Source organism: Sander vitreus, chromosome 14, assembly GCF_031162955.1.
Source record: "Sander vitreus isolate 19-12246 chromosome 14, sanVit1, whole genome shotgun sequence".
In the NCBI taxonomy this organism is placed as follows: Eukaryota; Metazoa; Chordata; class Actinopteri; order Perciformes; family Percidae; genus Sander; species Sander vitreus.
The window spans coordinates 25,257,373-25,284,376 of record NC_135868.1 but is presented as its reverse complement, the minus strand read 5'-3'; the positions used below and the strand labels follow the sequence as shown (position 1 = coordinate 25,284,376).

The following is a 27,004-nucleotide window of genomic DNA, read 5'->3' as shown; positions in this document are numbered from 1 at the left end:
TACATTTGCTGAAAAGCCAGCAGTCCCATTTCCCCACCTGGTCCTCAACTCATCCAAGACAAGCAGCAGCAATCTCCCCTTTCTGAATGAGGCCAAGGAAACCCCTTGTCGGATGCACAAGTGGAAAGGAAATGGCTAATATATAGGCTGGGCCTCAGGGGACTCCGTTTCTGAGGGGGGCAGAGGAAATGCACAGTGTTTGAACAAGTGTCTGGCTGAAGGAACACAGACAACACACTGAGGAGTTTGTTTGTGATAAAGACAGATAGTGACATAGAAGAATTTTAGAGAGGCAGAAACTGAGAAAGTGAGATACCGAGAATGGAGATAGAGTATGCCTTCATGAACCACATCCCCAGCCTCTTTCAAGTTAACTGGAGCATATTAAAATCCTCTGAACGTTTTTTGAAAAAGTAGAAAGAAAGACCAATGTACCACATCTTTTCATTTTTGTCATTTTTTTTTAATGATTTAAAAACAAATACCCTGACCCTGGATATAGAAATGTAAAGTAACCTGGATGAAAAAGTTTCAAAAACATATTCTTACAGAGCAAATACTATAAAGACAGTTGGTCAGTTTCAGGCACTTGGAACCACATACAGTATTTTTTTGTCATGCTACACAAGAAAGTATTTCTTTGGTCCTTTTTCCCCTCCGATTTGTTCAGCTGAAACCACAGAGAGAACAAAAAAAAAAAAAAAAACAGCTGGTTTTGTACAAAGTATATACATTTCATTTAAGACCCAATGCGATCCTCCATCAGACAAGAAGCAGACCTAGCAAACCCTTCATATTTTTCCATACATGTCCACATTGGTTATAAAACGACAACAGAATAAAAAGATATAAGTATAATGGCTCGAATTAGATTTTTTTTTTTTTTTTTACAGCAGTATTAATATAACTTAGTGGAAGGTTTTTAATATAAGATTTGGCAAAAAAAAAAAAAAGATAACATTATTCCTTTTTGTCCACGCTGGGCCCCAAACCAAAAAGCCACATTGCTACAGAGGCACTGAGCACTTGAATGAATGCTCAGCTTACATCAATGTAAAGTTAAAATGGAAAGCTCACCCTAAACGTAACCGTCATCGCTCAACTGCAAGGCAGCCACGTTTGATAAGAGTTGCATGTTACCATAGGTGACTGAACTTGGGCCACATAATAATTGCTGAAGTTGAGGTCTCTGACATAGGGAGCGGGCTGGTAGTAGCAGGTGATGTTGGACAGAGCAGGGATAGCGTTCTGTTCGGCCATTACGCGCAGCGCCAGGGCGGAAATAAGTGCCAGCGTCTGTCTGCGCTCGTGGCCCATAAGACACACAGTGCTCTCATCCACCACTTGCCTCAGCGTCACCAGGCACTCGTAGCGCTTGTGCTCCATGCCCATGAAGTGGTTCTGCAGATACGCCTCCAGTTTCCTCTGCTGTACGCTAATGTCGGGGAAGTCGATGAAGAAGCGCGAGCACATGTAGCGCTGCATCTGTTTCATCTGAATCTCTGAGGAAGGCCGGAAGCCGCGCACCAGCAGGTGGCAGTACTTGAGCAGCCCGCCGCCCCTGATCTCTTCTGGGCTGCGGGTGGCAATAGTCCTGGTACGGAGGTGACCCAGAGCTTCCTCAAAGTCTCCGTACATGCTCTCCCCATGCACTGTAGGGTGGAAGGTCTCGGACATTGCCGTCTCCGAGCAGCGGTCGAAGAGCAGCAGCGAGTCCAGAGTGATCTGGAAGGAGTCAACACTGAACTCAAACTGCCTTCTCAGGGAGTCCACGAACTTCAGCTCCACGTTCTTGCCGGTGTTGTTTGACAGCGAGATGAGGCTCCAGCGGTCCGTCTCGTTGCAAACTTTTACCAGTTTCTGCACGTACGCTTCCTTCAGGGCGATGGCTGTGATCCGCTCCCTGCACACCCCTTCAGGCAAGAAGTCCACCAGGCAGTCCAGCACCACATCCTTCACTAGCCGGAAGGTTTTGTCATCAGTCAGACTCAGGCCAAAGATCAGGTCCAGGTCTTTGTAGCCAAGGCCATTGTCCTCGTGAAGCACGTGGCTGGCCGCTGAGCCGTTCAGCTTGACGTCACATACCACCACGCCCCGCTCCTCCAGCCGAGCCCTGACCACCTGAAAGGTACACAGACAGGGAGGGGATACTGAGTGATGGCTATCCACATAAGACACCAATCAGAATAGGCTGACAGAAAATACAAGTTTGTACATGCAGAAAGGGAGCTGCTTTCTCCTTCCTGCTTGAAAGAGAATCTGAGGAGCTGTCATTTGAACATAATAAAGCATGACTTGAGGGAGGGACATGAGGGAAAAATGTTTTTAAATGTAAAAATATATTTATAAATGTGTACATGCTTATCTTTCACAAGCTAGTAGATATTATTTAGTTACACATGTCTTGACTTCTTGGATTTAGAGGCAAAATGTGTTCATATAAGAAACCAGTTTACTGCACAAATGCTGCAGGATTTCAGCATTTCATTGCATGTTAATGCAGAAGCTACATTGTAGAGTCAGGGAAAGCAGGTGGCAGATTCCTGAAGCAAGCAGGCTTTCACTATCTTGCTTAAAGGACACTTTAAACAAAGCAGCTGCTTAGAGGCTGTGATCCTCCACTCACTGCACGGTGTCATTAACTGCAGCCAATCCTGTTGCGTGCAGGTTATGATACCCTACACACTGCACAGTTCAGTTGCATACCTATATTATCTGACTTTTCTCTTCACATGTGAAGTAAAAGCAACATCAGCACAACAGAGATAAGTTCTGGAAAAATGACAAGTCAGTGCTTGTTGCTGTTAGAGACTTTAAACATAAAAAAGAACAGCTCAGCTGTGAACTTTTCAACTTGCCCTATGACCACAGCGAGAAAACATGATCCATTTTGCCATCACATAAACACTCTTTGGCAAAGGTTTATCTGATTATTGGAACACACACAATGCTGCGCTACTGCGATTCTTGGGAAAAACTACACACAGCTATGATGTTTTTGCATCCTGTCTGTTGGCATCACATGACACTAAGAGGAGAAACTTATCCAAACAAGACCATTTCTGAAGAAATCCAAAGCACAGCTGTCTGTTAGAAAGCTCTCGCTGAGCCATAGGGATCTGCTGCTGTCCTACAAGCTATCAATCTATGCAGACAGACGTATATGACGTGGTATCCAGCCAGCCAGGTAATCCTATCAGAATTGATTTTAGACCCTAAGATTTTAAATTGCAATGTGTGAACTTAATCTGATGAATCCCTGTTTATCCACTACTTGGCAGTTACAAAGGATATTCTTATGAAAACTAAGAGTGCCCTATTTATTTTGTTATTTTCAGCAATTAAGGTACCGACTAAAGCCATTGAAAGAAAGAAGATTAAAGGAAGTAAGAAGAGGAGGGTATTTTTTATGTTGCAATTCCCCACCCCCCTCTGGCTTCACACCTACTGTACATTAATCTCTGAAGGTTCCTTATTTTTGTAACAGACCATACTGGTACCAAGTGTCTCCATTCATTACATGAAAAAAAAGTTAGGTAGTAGGGAGCTAGAACCTAGAATGTTTAGCCTAGCTAAACAGGGGGGATAACAGCTAGCCAAGTGCTCCCCAAAGTACAAGATATACACTTACAAAGCATCTCCAAAGCCCATGTTAACTCTATCTCGTTGTTTAATCTGTACACAAACATAAATGTGGTAGAGTTAGTTATGTGCTGGATTTCGTGCCTGCAGAGAAAGCAACACCTGTGCCTACTGGCAGCTGGCACGTTAGCGGAAACTGCTGCACAGAAATAGTACCTAAATCTAGCATACAACTCCCCCTAAAGTAACAACTTGTAATTTTTCCGCATTTCTGTTTGTGTATGGATTAAACAAATGCGATACAATGTGTAAATAAGACAACATATAGGTGTTGGTAGATGTATATTTGAAATTGAACACAGTCACGCCTCTTTTATGTTTAGCTAACACCTAGTAACAGTCCTGTCCTTAAGTGTGTGAAGGACAGCGTATTAGTATCAATCTTCTCACCTCACAAGCAAATGAGTGTATTTCCCAAAATATCCCTTTAAAACTAAAGGCTATGATAGAAAAGCAACAAAAACTTGGTTTATCTGCTAATTTTCTTAAAACACTTCTAAAATACAGCATATAATATAATAATATAACAGAAAGCCAATACAAAGCAAAGATGACACAATCCAATGAAAAAATTAGTTTTACAGGGCATTGGACAAAAATGCAGAGAAGTGGATTATTATTAGCTATCCAGCAAGGGAAACCCACAGCAGTATTTGCTGTGACCTCACACTTAAAGTGAGTTAACAGCACACCATAATCTGCCTGTCTGGGGGTCCCCACAAGGAGCGTATGAGGAAGCACAGCTCTGCCACCCCCACCATCCCCCCAGTCCTTCAGCACTCATTAAACAGGCTAGGAGATTTCCCACATGACGCAACAGCACCTGGTGAGCTGAGCGAAGGGAGACACTTCCGCCGACGTTTGAGCAAAAAAATAAATAAAAAATACTCGTAAAAAGAGCCGCAAACACACCAGACTGTCTGGTGTTGACAACGCCTTGGCGACACATTGCAGTCTCTACACTTTCCTTCTCCAGTCTCAATAGTTTCCTTGAGTATTTCATTTAAGCTGCGCCCTGAATGTGTTTTTATTATGGCAGTTTGAAATGATCCAGCCATTTACTAGCCCATAGTCCCCTCTGGACGCCAACGAGAGCTCTGGGCAGTGAGTCAGGTGACCCTCTGCCAAGGATATGGCGACAGTGAGTGAGGAGTTACGGGTCCCTGACCTTCACATTCACTCCAAAACTAACCCAGCCAGTCAGGCATACAGTAGCTTTGCAGGCAACGGGGGGATGATGATGGTTTTTCCTCTGGTTTGAAAGGCTTCCTTGAATTTCCTATGCACGGGTGGTCATTTCACCTGTATGCTCAGGCCAGAGTGAGTCACAGGCTGAAACGTGATGCTATTACTCCTCTATGAGATGGATGTTTTTAATGAAGGATCTGCTTCAAGGGTTCACAGATATTTTAATGTAATTAGTCGTATTAGGTTTTTGAGCTACCCATGTAAGTGATAGTTTATTGTTATTTAATAGTAAAATCGAGCTATTCCCCATCTGGCTGGGTGCCCCTGCAACCATCTAAATCACCTTAATAAGGTACATTACATAGTACAGTGTTGAAGTCAGCATTGAAATTGTATCCGTATTTGTCAAATGGACTTGTTATTATAGTTAGGTGTCAAATGTTGAGTAAAAAAGGTTTTGCTGTGTCTTTTACTGTAGGTTTTATTCTACAAAAATCAACTAGCACACAGGGCTGTAGCCATAAGGCACAAGTCCCCAAAATATATCCACCGCCCACTTTATTGTGATTTTTCGTATTTGATTGATTTAGTTAACGGTTTAATTTCATTTTTTGTAAAATGTATTTCCCAACAAGATGGTCTAAATTAGAAAAAAAGGATACTAAATAATTTTTTGTAGAAGTAATCATATTTAAGTCATAAATATAAATTATTAATACCCATCGAGTACAGGTTTCACTAGAAGGGCATACGGAGAGGCAAAACTCTGCCAAGGCCATGCCCTATCTCGCAATGTTAACATAAGTGAAAAATAATTCCCATAATAATATTATAATAATTAATAATAATATCTTCCCTGGCCCATGATACACCCCTCCACCAAGTTTCATGGATATTAGACCAGTAGTTTTTCTGTAATCCAGTTGATAAACTGACAAACAAACCAACCGTACCGAACACATTACCTTGCTTGCTGAAGATAATGAGTAAACTGACCCCAGGTTGCTAAAGCCACGAAAATCCCACGGAAAAAAGTACCTTGGTGTCATCTATTGTAACTACTACCATGGGCCCACAGGAAGGGATGAAAAGTCCTGAGCAACATTAGCCTCTTTAGTATTAAAAAAAACTCCAACTTTTTCAACAGATAAACCAACCAAAGAGATCAGCACCACCCACACTGTTTGATCAGTGAGAAGCACAAAGATGTGCAAAATGATTAATTTAAAGCCCAAAAATCGAAAGCAGACTGCCAAATCAAATAAAAACCATGACTGAACAGTCTAATCTGAATGTAATCTCCTCTAGGGAGCATCGGGAGCATGTGGTGTCTTCATGTTGCTCATTCTCAACAAAAGCCTAGTAAGGAGTTGGTTTACAGTCTGGCAAAGGCCACAGTGGAGTCAGGCGACAGGTCTTCACTTACCACAGTGATACATTGTCAAACCTGCCCAACAAGCCCAGTGTTATTACAGGCACTAATCCAGTGCTCACATTCTGCTTCCAATCCAGGCCGCTCTCTACTATCCGGGAAAGTGGAGTACTACTTCCAGTAGTTAAAACAATTTAGTTCAAATATGATCGCCCACAGAGCTGGAATAAAATACAACCCTCTTGGTGGCCAACAAAAACACACTGTCCTCAATAGTTCCAACCCACTCATACTGATGTAACGTATGACATACACATCAGATATATGCGTTTATCATCATGTGGTATGATGCTACCGAGTATGTACATAGGGCTCCTATAGATTTAGGGAACATGTAACAGATATTCTGTCTGTGGGTTGATTGCTGAGGACATTAAATCCAGAGTTATACATAGGTGTCAGTAACAGTAAAAGTTTTCCTTCATTGCTCCCGGGGCTCACTCACAACCAGACCGCAAACAGATGTTATTTAAATGTGGCCCTCAGACCAACCCAACCAATGAGAAAGGCTCCTCTTGATTCTTTGGAAACGTGATCCCTTGGTCACCTTACCCAGTGTATGATGACAGGAGCTGTCTCAGGTAGACAGCTCTGTCTGGTGCGTAGGCTAAATATAAATGACAATAAAAGGAGCAGACTGGCGGTTTTGCGTGTTTTAGCCCATTTACCGTTAATCACGAATACCTTGCATGACTGTCAACCATTTTCCAAAACATTTCATAGTGGTTTTTCCTTCCTTCCAGGCAGCCATTAGTTTCCCTTCATGGCCATATGGTATTAAAATCAACTTGCAGAGACTTGAAACCGTGACAGCAAACATGCCGTCTGCTTTGTCAAAACAATGGTACTGTTGCACGGTGATGCAGTGCAGACTTTTCACACCAGTTTCTACCTATAGATCCATTGTGCTAATAACATTTATATATTGTTTCCATATTGTATAGTTAACATAGGCCCCATACAGCTGTCTACCTGAGACTAGCGTCATCCTAAAATGTACAAAACTGGATCTTGTAGCACCTAAGTTTAAATGTTATTTTAAATTAACAGAATACACATGGATGTATCCACAAATATTCCTTTCTCCAACTTTTGAAATGTTGCTTTTTTAGTTTTAATTAGATGTTTTTGCACTGCTGAACTTCACCGACATGAAATGTTTTCTTAAGATAACACTCCCCAGGCCATACACGCGTATCCCTGGGGAGTGTTGTCCCTGTTGGGGTCCCTGTTGTCTTCAGCATTGTGTAACCAAGGGAAGACATCAGTGGATGATAGGGGGGCCTCCTTGATTATAGAGGGCCTTGAAATGTTTTGTGTGTGAGGGTCTCTTTCTTCCCCACAGGATCACCACAGAAAATATGAATCACTCAAGTGAAATATGAACCTGGATTACAGGCAAAGACATTTAAATGTCTGCGAGAACTGCAACGCAGAAGTTCACCTATGTTGTGTCATTCCTAGGAAATATACTGCAGCTCAGTCATTATCTCATTCCCTACAGCTGTGAAAAAAATAAATAACTTAAGGAGCAGAAGCATTAGTGAGCTAGTGGAAAACTGCAGTCATTGTGTTAGATCATCCAAACTCGTATGTCTGTGTTAAACGTACGAGTCATCGAATGTCTTTTTAAGAGTAATTAGCTCTGCCACAAAGCCTTACCACTGCACGTGTGTTTTGTATAAGCAGTGGCAATCTGTGTCCACACGAGACACACAGAGAGAGAAGCCAGGGTGATTTTGTTGGTTCAAGTTGTATGTTTCTGCACACTGTTGTTTCAGCAACAAGTGGACTTACTTGACTTGTTTTTTTTTTCCTTTTACACCCACTGAAACCTGTCCAACACAGCATGTACATCAGTGGTGGAAGAAGTATTCAGATGCTTTATTTAAGTAAAAGTACTAATACCACACTGTAAAAAAAGCAAAAGGAGTGTAAAAGTCCTGCATAGACAATGTATGTATCATCAGGAAAATGTACTTGAAGTATTAAAAGTAAAAGTACTCGATGCAGAAAAATCCTCACATTTTAGAAACGATCCAAACAACTAAGTCTGATGTCAACCAACTAAGTGTTTAATGGTCTAATCATTACAGCTTTACAACAGGCTGTTATATTGTTGGGTAGTTTAATAAAACATTTTATAGTTTTGTGTGCAAGAATCTTAATTTGTAAAGTAACTAGTCACTAAAGCTGTCAGATGAATGTAGTGGAGTAAAAAGAACAATATTTCTCTCTGAGATGTAGAAGTAGAAAATGGCATGAAAAGAAAAGACTCAAGTCAAGTACAAGCACCTCAACATTTGTACTTAAATACAGTACTTGAGTAAATGTACTTAATTCAATTCCACCACTGATACATGGATTAAGGTGCTATTAATGTGACATGTAACGTGGATAGTTCCACCAGTGCAGAGACATACTTTCAGATTTTTCCGAAGAATTTTCCGGCAATTCCAGCAAAGATCACTCAGTGTCAGCTGATTATTAATATGTTGAATGTTATCCGAAACGATAAACACCTTTCACTTTGCTATATCATTGAACTTAGCACTATGGAGACATGTGCAGTATTGGGCAGTCAGTGTGAATTTGTCTGTGTGTGTGTGTGTGTGTGTGTGTGTGTGTGTGTGTGTGTGTGTGTGTGTGTGTGTAGTGTGAGGGGGGGGTAATTCACAGATGAATCATTTCTTCAACCTGGTCATCTCTCATACTACTGTAAACACTTTCTCGGTCTGTTTAAATTACTGACACCTTGTCTTTTGTTTAATTGAAATGACACAAAAAAAATGTATGTCACCCAGGGAAGTTGATGATGTTTACATAGCTTTGGTGTTTGACATAATATAGTTAATACACCACAGTAAGTTAAACTAATGACATTTGCATTATGTCTTGGAAAAAAGTCTGGGTCATTTAGTTCATCCAAGTTTTTATTCCCCTATATCCACCACTAGTGCCACGAGACTTTATTGGAGTGGGCTGATGAATAGCCAAAGGCATTTGGATAGACTGTGGTCTCACCTGGACGATCTGCCGGGGCTGCACGGACAGCGTGGGGAAGTTTCCGCGGCCGTGGATCGGGACGCTCTCTCCCAGTATGGAGTCCAAACGCCGCACCTGATCCCAAGACAGCACGCTGACCCGCCGACTCTGCTCCGCGGCATCACCGGAGGACATGACGACCGGACTGAACGGGATGTGTGCAGGCTATAACGAGAACAGCAGCACGGCGCAATCTCCCAGAAGTGTCCGGTGACTTTAGCTGTGGATAACTGTGGATGAGGTTCTCTATATGTCTCCTCTTCGGGGTTTCACAAACCTCCAAAATGCAATAAAGTGATGGGAAAGTTTTGTGGAATATCGGACATCTCCGAAATGAAAACTTCCAGTCCCTCTGCGCCTCTCTGTCTGCACTGAGTCTCTCCTCACATTAGAGCCGTCTCTGCCTCTCACCGGCTTTTTACCGAGCTGGGTTTACCAGGAGCTTTTCTATTGGCTGGACAGAGATGTATGAGCGCTTCAACATACGGAAGACTACAATCAGCATAGACACACACACGTTCACCCACGCACACACACATACTTCCCATGCGTCAGATGATAGCTTCAAGGAGTGTAGGAAATATTGCCAATGTTTAGTTAAGCGACGCAGCTCTCTTTAACTAAGCACTAAGGCTTATTATTATACGCAATATTGTGTCCCCGTTGCATACTCCCGGTATTCTAACTGCGTTTTGAGTATGTTGTATAAAAATTGAGCATGTTTGATATATTCAAGCCTACACTTGTAGGTGTTTTTATAGGATTTTTAAAGTAAAAAATAAAAAATAGGACTGGATGCGCTCAACTTACGAAGATACTTAGAAAGCTTTGAAGGGTGGGTCAGGTGCTGGATCCTAAAAGTGAATACTCATAAATAAAGCTACTAGGACAGCACTACCAGTTGATAGTTTACTGCCAAACAATGGGCGTTTTGGGCAAAAAATATTTTTCACTGCTTATTTATGGTTTGGTTTGTGTTTACTAACCCTGATCTGGATTGGTTGTGGAACCTTCCGTTGGGATTGATGTGCTTGTTGTGGATGATGTACGCCACCTGTGTACTGTGTATTGGTGGTATAATTAAACCCACCTGTGTGTGGAGTGTAATTGCATGTGCACACGCTGAGGAAGGGCGGTGCCAGAAACGTCTGTCAAATTGGGAGCGCTGTCCTAGTAGCTTTGTTTATTATTTATGATGATTTATGAATTCTGCCTTGCCCTTCTCACCACTGAGTCAGTATGCAGCGCCCAGACCAGGCCCTCTGTGATATGAACACCAAGGTACTCGAAGCTGTCCACCCTCTCCACCACCTGTTGATAATAAGGGGGTGTAGTTCCTTCCCTGCTTTTTCCCAAAGTCCACTATCACCCCTTTAGTTTTACTGACGTTTATGAGTGGGTTGTTGGCCTGACACCAGCGGTTCAGGTCCTCTTTGGGGAGGAGGTCAAGGTGGGTGCATGGTTCGAAAGAACACTGGACTTTAACAAGAGACTGCTGTTTTAAAAATAAACTAATAATACCTCAACCATGTTTTCATTGTTATAATAATCATCAAGATGATGAAGGTGCCCTAACGATGACGATGTACTTTAAAGCTTTAGTGCGTAACTTTTTGATATTCATGAACGTCCGTTACATTCAAGCCATTGCCAAATGAGTTGCTAAAAAGCTAATTATGACTATCAGCTCCACACAACTCTGTCTGGATTTCTCAATGTGACTCAATGTTCAGAAGATTGTGTCGTCCGGTGACTTTTGCAGCACAGAAACTCGAGTGAAGATAATAACCTCTTCTACAGAGTCCATCGTGTTTTTTTTTAATCGTCTGTGTCCTCCTTGGTAACAAGCAACATCGTGGAGGAGGGGTGGGGGTGGTGCACGATCACGGAAGGCTTGTATCATGTGGATGCGGCAACAGTTTTGTTGTCGTTACTTAGAATTCCTCATGGGGGAGACAGAAACTCGCACTATAGCTTTAACCCAAATCATGGTCTTTCCCTACATCTAACTAAGTCGTATTTGTGCCTAAACCTAACCAAACCTTATCGATGGTGAAGTCACATTACAGGGAGATTTAGAAGGGCTTTATTTTTCATCATATGTAACAGTTTTGGAAGGCAGAGACAATTTCATGTCATGCCCTCAGATCAGAAAACTCTTTTATGTTGTTCTTCGTGGCATGGGAAAATGAAGTATTTTGTCATTTAGGTTGGAGGACTTGGAAATTGTTTGATAGATTAAGTTAAGGTTTGTTTTGTGCATCAGAGATTAAATTAAGAATGTCAAAACAGATGTTGAGATATTTCACTGGATAAGGGAAAAAATGACCTGCTGGTCAAATTGAAGAATTAAAAACAAAAAAGTCCAACTTTCATAGAAATCAACCCAACAAACAAGAATTGCAGCCTAATGGCGGCGCTAGATGACGAGTCAGATGCTCACCAGTCATTAGGATTCATTCACTTGTGACCGTAAATGGATTTTTTTGTGAAGTTTTTATTGGCTTTTAATTTTTCATTCAATTTGGGGGTAACAATATCTAAGAAAGTATAATAATAAACGAGACATGCATTCCAAATTGCATTGGTCTCCGTTCTAATAAAAAGTTGTAATCAAGATGAAGTATAAAATACAGAAAATACAGATAAATAAGGTATACATTTTGAATTCCAACTAAATATATTATTACCCAAACGGTTTGGGACACACACCGAAATTTGTTGTCTTGTGGCAGTTTGGGGTAGGCGAATTGATGAACGTCCATTTCTTATGCTTCTTTGTGGAAAGTTACTGACGCCTACGTCAGTAACTTGCCCATGCAGATAGGTTAGTGATGTCTGGACACACAAATACGATCTGATCACTCATAAATAACAGTGCGTCCAGTCGGTCTTAAAGATCTGATTTGAGAAACAAATCAGATTTCCCTGCAGTCTGAACATAGCCTAATTTCATGGAAATCCAACCAGAGGTCAACCAACAGAACAACATTGCAATCCTAGACCAATGGTACTGTAGTGTAGTGTGGCCGAAAACAAGGTACTGACCGAGTAATCATCTGTTTGTCATCAGCTCGGCGTTGTTCCCAGAAATGAACCTGACATCTGTTTTGACCTAATGTCAAACCTCATTGATTTGGAAAGTTTTTTTTGCATTTGATTGGTAAAGTACAAAATATTTTAAGGTATGTTTCCACCCAACCATCCAGGGAATATTATGAAATACTTCAAAGCATACAAAATGGCAATCAGGTGTTTTTCTATCTACTTAAGCTGTATTAGAATACTAAATCACAGGAGAAATGGAAAGAGCCTTTAAAGGCCAGATTAGTTTTAGGCAAGTCAATTTGTCGCTGTATCTGAAAAGAGAATGACGTCATTGATATTGTACAAACAAAAGGTCAGAATGGAGACTCATTCCTTCCTGGATGTTGTGATTAACCAGTATACTTTTCAGGATGTCAGAACATCCCAAATCATGAGACTGAGACATTTGTCAGGCTGATCATATTGATGCCTCGTCAACTTGTGTCATTGTTCATTTCAAATAAGAAGAGTTTGTTTATTATGTAACATATGTATAAAAAAAAAAAAAGCACTTGTAGGCAGAATACCAAAATGTACAACATGTTAGTAACTTGCATGTTATGAATGTCACTTCTGACTGACAGTGTACTAAAAATAGTTATTCCTTTTCAAAAGAAGTTTTTCATTCCAGCCCCAGGGACTGAACACAAAGCGTGACATTTTACGGTGCACTGGCAAATGTGTTTTGAGTTTTTGTAGCTTCTGCTAAAGTTCCCCGCTGGACAACGAAAACTAAACTAATAATAGTAATATTATTGCGGTAATAATAGTCAATCTTTGATTTTCTTCTTGTGTTTAAAGTGCTCATATTATGCTCATTTTCAGTTTCATAATTGTATTTAGAGGTTATATCAGAATAGGTTTACATGGTTTAATTTTCAAAAAACACCATATTTCATTGCTGCAGCTCCTCTTTTCACCCTGTGTGTTGAGCTCTCGGTTTTAGCTACAGAGTGAGACATCTCTCTTCTGTTCCATCTTTGCTGGGAGTCGCACATGAGCAGTAGCTAGGTAAGGACTACTAGCCAACAACAACTAAATGTTTGTTTTTAAATGAAAATTCGGAAGTTAAAATCAAAAGTTTGTGTACTTTATTTTTGTATATATGTAGATATTTATTTAGAGCCTGTCAAATTCCATATAGATGAAATTGATTTTGGAAATTAGGGTATTCGCAGGTTGAAATTGACTCATACAAATGACACCACATCTATTCATCACAAACACTCCTGTGTGGCTTCCCTAAGACGGGGTTTGAACCTGCATGGTCGACGGACAGCGTTCTTCCCTGACTGGACCATCTCCAAGGCTCATCGAAACAAAGACCCAGAGAGGAAGAAGAAACTTCACCTTCATCTAACTGCAGGGAAAAAAGCAATACTGTGTCATAACAAAGTATGTCGAAAATAGTCACAGTATAGTATGTTGAGAAGGTCCCAAAAAAGTCATGCTATAGTACAGTCATGTGAAAAAATTAGGACACCCATGCTAAAGTTGATTAAAAAGAGGAATAAAAAAATCATCTTTTGGAAATTGGCATGGGGTACTTTCCATAAAATCATCTCTCAATGCAAATCAAACCAGCTATTAGGCTAACTGAAATAAAACCATGCTAATCTCTAGGTATGGTGAAGGGGATGTGATGATGTGGAGCTATTTTAATTCCAAAGGCCAAGGGAACTTTATCAGGATCATAGTATCCTGGATCCATGAAATAACTGGCCTTTAAAAATAAAAGAAATCTACCTGCCTCTATGGGAATTTAACATAGGGGTGTACTTACTTATGCCCCCTGTATTTTAAGTATATATAGTATGTATATGTATATAGTATAGTATGTAGAAAAAAGTGATAAAAAAGCCATAGTATATTGTGTTGAAAAAAGTGATAAAAAAGCCATAGTATGGTATGTCGAAAAAAGTCATAGTATAATATGTCAAAAAAGTGATAAAAAGCCATAGTATAGTATGTCGAAAAAAGTGATTAAAAAACATAGTATAGTATATCGAAAAAAGTGATAATAAATCAATTTAAAAAAAGTTATTAAAAAGCCATAGTATAGTATTTCGAAAAAAGTGAGAAAAAAAAGTCATAGTATAGTATGTTGAAAAAAGTTATATAAAAGCCGTAGTATATTATGTCCAAAAATGCTATAGAATAGTGAATTTTAAGGGCTAACAGTGACAGTGAAGAAGTCATATACACTCTACAAATTACACTCTACTAACAACTGTCAAATGTGTCAGATTGGATTGCTCAAAGTAATAGAAAGCTGGTTGGAAAACACAGAGGCCGTGGGTTCAATCCTCATGAGACTTCTTTAATTTTAAGGTCTAACATTGAAAGCGAACAAGTCAAATACGCTCTAAAACAACGGTAGATGGTTCAGAGAAATACTGCGCTGGTTGAAAAACACAGAGGTTTTGGTTTCAATCCACATGAGATTAAAATAATTTTAAGGTCCAACAGTGAAAGCGAACAAGTGTGTCTGATCGGATGGTTCAGAGTTATAGAAAGCTGGTTGGAAAACACAGGTTGAATTTGAAAGTCTAACAGTGAACAGTGGAAGCGAACAAGTCAAATACCTTCTAAAACATTTGTATAGTGTGTCAAATCAGATGATTCAGAGTAATACAACACTGGTTGGAAAACACAGATGTGTGTTCAATCCTCATGTCGCTTGTTTAATTAACAGTGAACAAGTCAAATAAGCTCTGAAACAATTGTAGAGTGTGTCAGATTGGATGGCTCAGAGTAATAGAATGTATGTCAAAAAAAGTGATAAAAAAAGCCATATACACTACCGGTCAAAAGTTTGGGGTCACTTAGAAATTTCCATTCGACTCCATTACAGACAGAATACCAGCTGAGATCAGCTGCAGTGTTTTTTTTAACCAGGGCAGCAGTTTTCAGATAACATTATGTGTTCTCGACTGTTGTAGACAGAAGTGGCCAAAGAAACGCTTAAAATCTATGCTTTTTGGTCTAAACGTCATACCCAAATTAAAAGTGGTACAGCTCCCATATACTTTAACACTCTGGGGAGTGCCTGACATCATTTAAAAAGGTAACACTCTAAAGTTTTTGTTAGAAGTGTCAGGGTGATTCTAGGCCTTACTGACACAGAGTTACAGAGGGTAGAATGGAGGTTTTTTATTTCCATCCAAGTCATACATCTGTAAAATGATTTTATATGATTTATTTTCTACAGCTATGTCTGTGTGTTTTTTTATTTCCATTTGAAAAGTGCAAAGAAAAAAGCCAAAAAAATGCAAAATACAACACTTCTTTCCACATACTATACTATGGCTTTTTTATCACTTTTTTCGTCATACTATACTATGGCTTTTTTATTGATTTTTTCAACATACTATACTATGGCTTTTTTCGACATAATATACTATGACTTTTTTTGACATACTATACTATGGCTTTTTTATAACGTTTTTGACATATTATACTATGGATTTTTTATCACTTTTTTGATATATTATACTATAGCTTTTTTTATCACTTTTTCAAAAGTCATAGTATAGTATAGTATATTATAGTATGTCGAGTACGTCTTTTTCATCACTTGATTCAACATACTATACTATGACTTTTTTCGACATACTATACTATGGCTTTTTTGACATACTATACTATGGCTTTTTTATTACTTTTTTCGACATATTTTACTATGGCTTTTTTATCACTTTTTTGACATACTATACTATGGCTTTTTTTTATCACTTATTTCGACATATTATACTATGGATTTTTTATCACTTTTTTCGACATACTATACTATGGCTTTTTTATCACTTATTTCGACAAACTATACTATGACTGTTTCATAACTTTTTTGACATATTATACTATGGATTTTTTATCACTTTTTTGACATGCTATACTATGGCTTTTTTATTTTTTTTTCCGACATACTATACTATGACTTTTTTCGACATACTATACTATGGCTTTTTTCGACATACCATACTATGGCTTTTTTATTTTTTTTTCCGACATACTATACTATGACTTTTTTCGACATACTATACTATGGCTTTTTTTCGTCATACTATACTATGGCTTTTTTATCACTTTTTTGATATACTATACGATGGCTTTTTTCGACATACTATACTATGGCGTTTTTTTTCACTTTCTTCGACATACTATACTATGGCGTTTTGATCACTTTTTTGACATACTATACTATGGCTTCTTTATCACTTTTTCAAAAGTCATAGTATAGTATATTAGAGTATGTCAAGTATGGCTTTTTATCACTTTTTTCGACTTACTATACTATGACGTTTTTTCGACATACTATACTATGACTTTTTTATTACATTTTTAGACATACTTCACTATGGCTTTTTCATAACTTTTTACGACATACTATACTATGGCTTTTTTATCACTTTTTTGACATACTATACGACGGCTTTTTTCGACATACTATACTATGACTTTTTTCGACATACTATACTATGGCTTTTTTCGACATACTATATTATAGCTTTTTAATCATTTTTTTTTTTACATACTGTACTATGGCGTTTTTATCACTTTTCTTGACATAATATACTATGACATTTAAAAAAAAAAATTTGACATACTATACTATGGCGTTTTGATCACTTTTTTCGACATACTGTACTATGACTTTTTTCGAAAAATTATACTATGACTTTATTCAACAACCTATACGATGGCCTTTTATCACTTTTTCGACATACTATTCTATGGCGTTTTCATCACTTTTTTTGACATGTTATCTTATGACCTTTTTCCACATACTATACTTTGGCTTTTTCATCACTTTTTTCAACAACCTATACTATGGTTTTTTATCACTTTTTTCAACATACTATTCTATGGCTCTTTAATCACTATTTTGACATACTATACTATGAATTTTGTCAACATACTATACTATGACTTTTTTCAACAACCTATACTATGGCTTTTTTATCACTCTTTTCAACAACCTATACTATGGCTTTTTTATCACTCTTTTCGACATACTATACTATGACTTTTTTATAAATAGTTTCAACATACTATACTATGTTTTTTTCATCACTTTTTTCGACATACTATACTATGGCTTTTTTATCACTTTTTCAAAAGCAGCACTAAATCAGTCTCATGTAATAACACTGAAGGAGATGATTATGAGGAAGGCTGCTGTGCTTCCATCATCATGGGTGTCACTCGTAGTGACGAGACCAGTCCCTAATGACTACTGTTAGTTAGGACATTTTTGTTGGCTTTGTTTAAGGACAGAAAAACAAAGTTAGCAATTAGCTGGTAGGGCTGAACCAAATAGTTTGAAGCTTCATTCATAGCATTGACATTGGAATTCTAACAAACACAGGATTTTCATCCAGGAGGCGAGATTCATTTTTATATACCATGGGGAATTGAATTGAAAGCAATGGCTGCCAGGATGGTGGGTAATGTAAAAATGTGCATTGCTTGACAAAACCATTATCAGTAATATGTAGTATGCAATTTGTAATTAATGGGCTAAAACATGCAAAACCACCAACATATTCCTTTAATATGAACCAACCGTAACGCCTCGGAACTGTTACAAGTAATGCTTTCTTTAGAAAAAAACTTAAAGGTTCCACACTTAAAAAAAGCAAGAAAAAACCCAGAGTAGTCTTTTAGATTCAGACTTATATTAAATAATAAGGGTCAAATACAACACTGAATCTGCAGAAAACTTAATGAGGAAACCAAATGGCTATCATGCTACATTACCGTGTTAAATCATGCATTTTTATAGGCATGCCTGAAATATACCAAAACCAAGTATTATGTTCTTACATTATTTTAAAGTGAAGTAATTCTTCTGTCTGTGACAAAAGGGAAAATACTGTATGTCTGACATCAAAGTTACGACTAAATAGACATCTAATTTTGGTCTGCAGGTTTCTGTGTAATTTAATCTATTGTGATCTAAAAAAAAATGTATCACATAAAGTCTCTTTTGGTAAAAGATGTACAATACGCCTCAAATATGACCTCACTGTGACCAAGTCCACAAGACATTGTTGTCAAAGCAACTTACCATTGAACATAGTTTGTGGTATAAGTTGGCAGTAGGCTTATTATCAGTCTTACCTATAATGTTGTTGTCCCATTTTCAAGAGCAACCAACTAAGAGACACAGAAACTAGCTGGTCACGTCCCAGTAAGGATTGCAATTTACACATGTAAATGTCACATGCTACATGTTACTAAAATACTTGCAACCCTTTTCCTTGCCTGACTGCTGACATTTCATGAACATTAATTATAGTGCATCTCTGCAATGAACAATGGAAGCCTTTATGAGTTCCAAAATATTTTTGCACTGGTTTTATCCCCAAGCTCAAATGTGTTCCTTGTTTTCTTAACGTTATTTGTTGCAAACTTGCTTGGCCTGATAAAAATCCTTACACAAGAGAGTCTGTTTCTTGAGTCAATTTCGGATCCCTGGCAGCATTTTTGGTAGTATTTTGTTTTTTCTTCTCTGGTTTAATCTTACTTTGTCCCTGTCTGTCACTACATTAAAAAAAAAAGCAATGGACACCGAAATAGGTCTAAAATGTGATTTATTCATCAATCAAATCATCAGTATGTTTACCTTCACCTTCAAGCATTGTTGTACCAGGTCACATGTAAAGTAGGTCAAATGCTGCAAACAAACTCCTGCACACGGTCTAACTTGCAACAACAACAAAAATTGTCATTTTTTTTGCTAGACCTTTATCAGTTTATTAAGTGTATTTGCATTATAGGGACAAGCTACAAAGAAAGATTAATCTCAAATTAATCTCAGATATAGCTACTAGCAACTTTCCATTCGTAGTCCCTGGGTGAAAGGACACAATGAAAAACAGAACAAAACCTATCATCTCCACTACAAAGGGACCAATAATGCATACACACACACACACACACACACACACACACACACACACACACACACACACAGAGGCATATCACACACACACATCTTAATACAAATACAAATATCAGAATAATACACAATTATTTTTTTTAACTATAATGCAGATATAGTCAGACCTATATTCAGATACTTGTTACAATAAATGTGTTTTAATTTAGGATTGGCTTTAGGACCAGGTGTCCTGCCAGTTGAACTGTTCCAAAAGGAAGTAACATATAGTACATATAAAGTGGTAATACAAAATGACTTATTAGTTACAGGTATGACGATTCAGGAAGCAATGCTAAGCATTCCTCAGGCATCGTACTTGTGATTTATGGCCACCTAACCTATTATTCCAGTTAAAAGGAAGTAAAGAAGCAGGGTGTTTATCTTCAGAGCACTAAATCATTTCCTTTTTATCTGGGAACATTCTAGCCACCTAGCCTCCGTTGTGAGGTAATGGCTTCTACTATATTAAATCAAATGATATACCAACTAGAGGTATACTGTAGATGGGGCTTCTTAGAATCGTATCACTCAAACACCAGATTTTGCATTGCAGTAAATTTAATATCAAGTCACATTATTGCATTTTAACATGCACAAAGTCCAGTATTAAATCAGATCAATTGAAAAAGGGCCAACACACACAGAGTGCCCATTACTTGGAATTCACACCACATGATCGGTAGAGATCAAGACATGCTTTATGAGGTGCAATGGCAATAAAAACTAATGAATGCCCCATTAGGGGTAAAGCCTTTTCCTCGATGGCATCAAACAACCAACAGGTCTTGTTAGACCAATGGCAGCTCCAGCTCCACCCCAGTGTGGAGGAGCTGATGCTGGAGGCTGATCCGTGCACACCTGCCTGGGCCTTTGAAGCAGCAGAAGCACTGCTTCTGGTCCATCTCCAGGGGATAGGATGTGGCTTGTGTCGGGATTTCCACTCTATTACAAAAACACCTCAGAGGGTTTGATTTTGTATCTACCTGTGGGGTTTGGATTATTGCAACTACCCAGCCACATCTTTATTCAGATGGGATTAGTTTTATAGTAGCATGTGGAGCAATGTAATCATTGCCAGCCATGGCTGCAACTCTAGTGCTAATCCTGCTCAAAAAGAGAGAGAAACAGAGGAGAATACCAGCAGTCAGCGACATCTTTGAGGCCCGCTGCCGAAGCAGGGCCACTAACATCACCCATGACCCCACCCACTCTGCCCACCACCTCTTCAGGCTCCTACCATCTGGTAGGAGATTCAGGAGCATATAAACCCAGACTACTAGACTGAAGCACCCCAAGCAGTGAAACTGTTAAATGGTTCCTAGTTTCATATCCCAATTCATCAAACCAATATTTACACATACAAACCTATTTATGTATCTATTTATTACTGAGGCTGCTATCTATCATATGTAATGTGCATTATGCTGGGACTTTTTCATGTCTTGCTCTTATTCAACTGCCTTTTTTATTGGTTTTTATTTCCACTTTTTTAGTGTTTATTGTGATTGTTGTTGTTTTTTAATTTTCAGGGAGTATCAACGTAATTTTGTTGTAATACTGTCAGACAGTGGTGCAATGACAATACAGCTTCTTATGTCTTGTGTCCTCTCTAGGTGTATAATTGTAAATGCTGGCGTCATCCTTCAGCTTTGCGGGAAGGAAGCTTGTTGAGACAGCCGGGCTTCACTCCAGCATTGCTGGAGGGTAGAGTTGAAACTGTAAAAGAAGATTACCTGCAGTTTGAAAGCAAGTGTTTTATATACTTGGCTGACAGGCAACAATCCTGAATCTGATTCAACGAACCACAGTACTAATGCTAATACCAAACCAATAATGTACAAACCAAATTATAATAAAACATTACATTTTCTGTACCTGAATTATCGGTTTACAAAGTTTAGGAATTGTAAGATGTCAATATTAAATCAAATGACTTTAAGGAAGCGATCATTCATTTGGGGAAAGTGGAAGAAGCTGACACAACATTAAAAGTGCAATATGTAATACTGACAGCTAGTATTTAAAATAGTTACTGCAGTACAAATTCAAAATACTGGAGAGAGTCGTCTCCCCCTCCCCTTCCTCCCCAGACTCGAAGTTCACGGAGGTTGCCAGGCTGAGACCACAGCATCCAACAATGTTGCTAGACGCTTGTCTCACATAGCCAGACATTACTTCACAGCACAGCGGAGTAACTTACGTTAGAGGCTGGCTATATTGACAGTCATAAAAGCCCGTGCTCACGTGAAGCTCTGTACCCAACTGACAGACACACTTTTTCGGCTTAGAATTACAATAGGAAACCCTAAAAAACCCACAACCGCGCCGTCCTCTTCACACGCCAGACAGGCACACTTCATCGGCTTAGAATTATGATAGGAACCGCTAAAAATACCACTACCTTTTCATCCTTTTCCACCCGACTGAACACACTTTATTGGCTTAGAATTATGGCAACAATCGCTAAACACACTGCCAACTCACGGTCCTCTCTTCCTGATTTACAGCCCCTCTCTCGTGACTTAAAATAACTGATAACTAATAAGCTGAACTACATTTTGTAAACAGCCTTGGCCCGCTTGCCTGGTCCTCCGGTAACGTTAGCAGTTTGCAGGGTTAGCATGGCGGCGTTAGCCAGGACCAGTTGGGATCACTTCACTGGCTGTGTCTCAATTATTGTTGCGAGTAACCAACTCGGGTACTCTAGCTATATAATTCAATGTGAGTACACAAATATTAAAATTACATCAAATGCCCGTCCCTAGTAGCCGTGATAAATTAGCCTTAAGCTAATGCTTGTTCAGGAGGAAATTAGCCAACTCTGCGTCCTTTTGGGCTCTAAGCTGTCTTCCTCTTTCAAATACATCTCCAATTTCTTAAATTGCTGTTTTTACCACTCACAGGCTCAGATTGTTATTCTGGAAAAGGATCCCTACATTTAGTTAAAGAGTAAGATCCTTTTTCTTTAACCAGAAACAGCTCTGAAATCACTTTCCCCATACTTACCAGACTCCATTTAAATAAACAACACTTTCAACGTGGATAGAGCCAGCATATTTTCATGTGTAAATGGATGAATTAAGGGTTTATTTCAACCAAACCACAGTGGTGATTGTTGAAACAGTGGACAGATGAACAAAGACAGCTTTTCATAGTTTTATATTGGTTCTGTCGACTTTGAATGAATTGTGTTTTATGATGATAAAACCCCTGTTTATTTAAATGGAGTCTGGTGGGTTTGAACATAGCGATTTTGGGTTTTGTTTCATGTTAAAAAATAAATAAAAAATCTTACTATTTAACAAAAAGGTTGACCTCTGTAGGGATCATTTCCATAATGTTGTCAGACACTAAGAATAAGCCTGTCAGTAGCAAAACCAGCACTTTTAGTGGACGTAAACTGACGGTGCAAAATTGCCCATTAACATTACTTGCTTGTTTCACTGAGGCCAACTGCAGTGGTCTCCCTTAATACTGGACCAATTTCAAAGATGTTGTTCCCATCAGTCACTTAGACAAAAAAAACATAGGAAAATAGGGTCCAGATTGAAAAAAAACAATGTTACCCATTAAGTGCAAGGCTCGAGGCTGACCAACTGACCCTGACCTACAGTTTTAGCCGTGAACAAGTCAAAGATGCACTGTATATATATGAAACTGTGTCAGACTCAGCTGCACTCCTTGCTATCATCTGTGGAAGATTCCAAACCTTTGGCCAGAGCCAAGTCCTGATGATGCAGCCATGTGGTCTAAAGGCCTCCAATAAGACCCCCAGTTCAGCAGCAGAGCGTTATATTCTCCACAGCCCTCCACTGATGTTTTCCATTAGCTTTAAGTATACAGGCTTACCTGAGCTTCAGGCCCCCTACCTGGGTCCTTCTCTCCTCTAGCAGAGAACAAAGGCCTTGTGATCGTCCTTACACGCCACGCTGAAGATTGAGCACAGATGTGAGGCCGTTTACGCTCAGCCCAAAAGCCTCTTTTACAACCACATAAATTCATCAGAGTCCATTCGTTTGATGTTAGTAGAAAGCAGTATACGTCACAGGATTGACAAAGTATAGGTCTTTGAAGTCTTGCATTGATAATCCAGGTATTTCAAAGGTTATTGGATTAAATCATTGCTACCGCACCTAGATCACATCTACAAATCTGTGCAGAGAAAGATGTTCAAGCTGTTCAACTCTACATGAATAGCTGACATGTTGCATGCAACTAAAACGTACCCCACATGTGTGCACTGTGAAGTGCAACCGCTGTAATCAACTGTGGAAAATTCATTAGTAGTAGATGTGATAAATGTGTTTAATCAGATAATCTGAGACGGTAGTTGTTGTAATATGCTGCAACAATACACCTTTGTGTAGTTGTACATATGGAAAGTGACTTAGCGGGGTCTTTCAGGGGTGGTCTTCCCTCATTAGAGCATTGTGGGCAGATAATACAGTATGGGCCATGGCACCACACTGTGTTCACAATAACACAGAGAGCGCATGAAAAAAACACTGCAAAAATGTGGAGAATAAAGACCTCCCCAAGAGGCTGTGGCTCGGGGTCAGCATTTTTTTTTTTTTTTTTTAAGATTATTTTTTGGGCATTTTTTAGGCCTATATTTATAGAGGACAGCTGAAGACATTAAAGGGGGGAGAGAGGGGGAATGACATGCAGCACAGGGCTGAGTCGAACCTGTGGCCGCTGGGTCAAGGAGTAAACCTCTATATATGGGTGCCCGCTAGCCTGACAAGCCAGACCCACATCAAGATGTTGGGTCTGGGAACTCACCATTGGCAGGGCTCAATCCGAGGGGCGGGATAAACGGTTGTCTTTCAAATTCCCTCTGCACGCACGCTACAACCAACCAGAGCAACGAAGAAGGTATCCGGTCGACAAAACTCCAAACACATCTTCCTTTTTTAAGAATGACTTTAGTGCCGTTCTTTGTTCTTTTCTCAAAGAAAAGCTTAACTCCAAGTCTTCCAGAGTCGCGGCCAAAGCCGATTCGAAAGACCGCTGTTCGCCAGCAGCAGCAGCAGCAGCAGCAGCAGCAGCAGCAGCCATCGTCTTTGTTTTCAAGTAGCAGGGAATTCACACGGAACCGTCATTATGTTAAGCCCGCCGACCGACTCTCTACACAATGTGATTAGCCCGGCTGGAGTTTGGCTTTTCCAACGGACAGTAGCTAGACCCCTTGCCTTCAAATTACATTTGCTGCCGATAGGGTGCGTCTAGATTTCTAGGCTTGGCGCCCACTCCACCAGGCGAGCTACCCAGGTGACCCAATACAGCATTTTTTTAAAGATGATGTGCTAAAATCATATCAATATCCCACTCATTTCTACGTAGGGAGATTTTAAAATTAAAAGTTCAGACAAGTAAAATAACTTGTGTTAAGGTTTGGCAACTGAAAAAACTATATTTAAAGCTTGGGCGAGGCTATGGTTATGCTTAGGCAACTAAAACAAGTTTGGCTAAGGTTAGGGAGAGGCTGGTTAGGGTGAAACAACAAAACCTTTAGGTACAAATTAAAACCTGACTCACAGTGCGTTCTGGGTAAAAGTCGTGAATTAAAGGCCAATGTATCTGCCCATCCACCCTCGACCACAACACCCTTACTGCACTTTCTGTCATGCTATTTCCATGCTGGACTGCTTCTACACATTGTCCCTCTACGGATGGAAATCAGATTTTTCTCATTTTGTGTAAGAATGAATTAGCAGTTTTAGATTTTACAATGTTTCTCTATTTAACTATGTTTTGAAGTTTTGGTTTATTAGGGTTAAATAGCAGCTTCATTTGTGCATTGTTATATTTGTGGTCACTTTGAATTCCACCTACTTTTCTTCAGCTCTCAACTTGGCTTGAAACAATTCCCTTTTCTTCTTTGGTAGGCTACGTGAACTGTGTATTTTGAGCTGTGAACTGTGTATTTTGAGCAAACTCCGAATACTGAACACCGTGGGGACCCTTTCCTCGCCCGGTTGTTTTATTTTGACTCAAATAAAGTCAAATAACGATAAGGAGAGGAGAGCCCTTTGATTATATTTCCCCACTGGATTATTTTTACTTGCACAACACGGCTCATTGACAGAATTGCAGTCCTTGGCTGTATTTTGGGCCTTTTATTTTTAGGCCTCTTATTTTCTTATTTTCTGACCTTTATGACCAGAAAACCTTCCCAACAACCTCACAAGATCAAAACGAGCTCACCATTATGCCCTCTTTCTTCATAGCGCATTTAAAAACACCTCTTTTATTTTTCAGCAGTTTATTTTTCAGCGTCGGGCATGACGTTTTGGTAATAATCTTATGTGCTCTTCAAATGTTGTGGTGATGACTGATACTCTTCAGTGATTGAATGAACAGTTGTATCTTTATATAAAGTGTGACATTATATAAATGTGTGAAAATGCCCTCCAAAAAAGGAGGTGGAAATGCTCGCGAAAAGCTTAAAATGCATTGACATGACACGCAAAAATTGGCGAACTAATTAAAAAAAATTTAAAAAAATTAAAACACAAGTTTAGTCACATACACACAGTACAATGTAGTGAAACTCAATTACTGCATTTAACCCATCCTAAGTATTAGGAGCAGTGGACAGCTGACAGCATCAGGGTTCAGTGTCTTGCTCAGGGATACTTTGACATGTGGCCAGAGGAGCCTGGGACCAAACTGCCAATCTTGTGGTTGAGGGGCAACCACTCTACATCTGAGCCAGAAAACACCCATATGCCTGCCCATGAGATCACGTCGCACAGTGCTGAACCTCCAGTGTGTTCTCTCTCCCTACCCAGCCTGGTCTCATGAACCATTCGTTTAAAAAGCTACGAAAAGTTAAGCACTGTAATTCGTAAGCATTCCACTTTTTTTTGTTGTTGTTGCTGTATTCACTACATTGGCCACAAAGGAAGGAGGATGGGGTTAATGGCTAGCCGTTAACATGCAGGACTTTCAAGCCAAAGAGCAGCGTTTGCTTCCCAGGAGAAACTAAAGCCTTTCACCCAAGAAATGAATGTTCCTTAAGAGTGTTTTAAGCCAAACCGCGATCTTTTCCCTAATCTTAACTAGTCGTTTTGGTGCCTATCTTAACTTTTGTTGTCCGCCGAAACGACCGGCAGCTCGCCGTGCTTTGTACCCGGCTCAAAGTCACCTATTTTCATGTAACTAAATCACCAACTTCTGCTAATACAACGGAGGTCTGTAGCCGGCGTCACAAAGCTCTGTAGCGGCTTAAACAACTAGCAACTGCCGCTCGGTGTCATGGAGCTCGCAGCCAGCCGGCGTCACGTGACCAGCCGGCGGTCTCCTAATTTCATAAGATATCATGTGTTTTGGTGTGCATACATTTTCGTACGATATCATACGAGAATGTGTTGCCCTACCTGCTGGCTTCTCCCTACCTACCCATCCTCCATAAATTATAGTAAAAAAAAAACTCCTCCCTGATCTATTCATACACACACACACACACACACACACACACACACACACACACAAAAGCAATTGTAACAAGAAAGAATAGGTAAAATGTATATAATGCATCCCATTTCAGCTAAGTGTTGTTTCTGCCACATTCATTATTAATAAAAGAAAAGAAAAAAGATTAGATGCAAGCCCACATCCATAACTCTGAAACTAATGAACATCTTGCTACTTCCCACCCT

The 27,004-nt window shown here is 39.4% G+C and overlaps 1 protein-coding gene across 1 annotated transcript; it reads right to left on the bottom strand.

The window, feature by feature from the left end:
* Nucleotides 1–441: 441 nt before the first annotated feature.
* Nucleotides 442–9,773, bottom strand: tent5bb (terminal nucleotidyltransferase 5Bb). The gene is made up of 2 exons (XM_078268221.1): nucleotides 9,287–9,773; nucleotides 442–2,121 (listed from the first exon to the last, which is right to left on the bottom strand). The coding sequence occupies exons 1-2, from the start codon at nucleotides 9,440–9,442 to the stop codon at nucleotides 1,099–1,101; spliced, it is 1,179 nt and encodes a 392-aa protein (XP_078124347.1). The 5' UTR covers nucleotides 9,443–9,773; the 3' UTR covers nucleotides 442–1,098.
* Nucleotides 9,774–27,004: the final 17,231 nt, after the last annotated feature.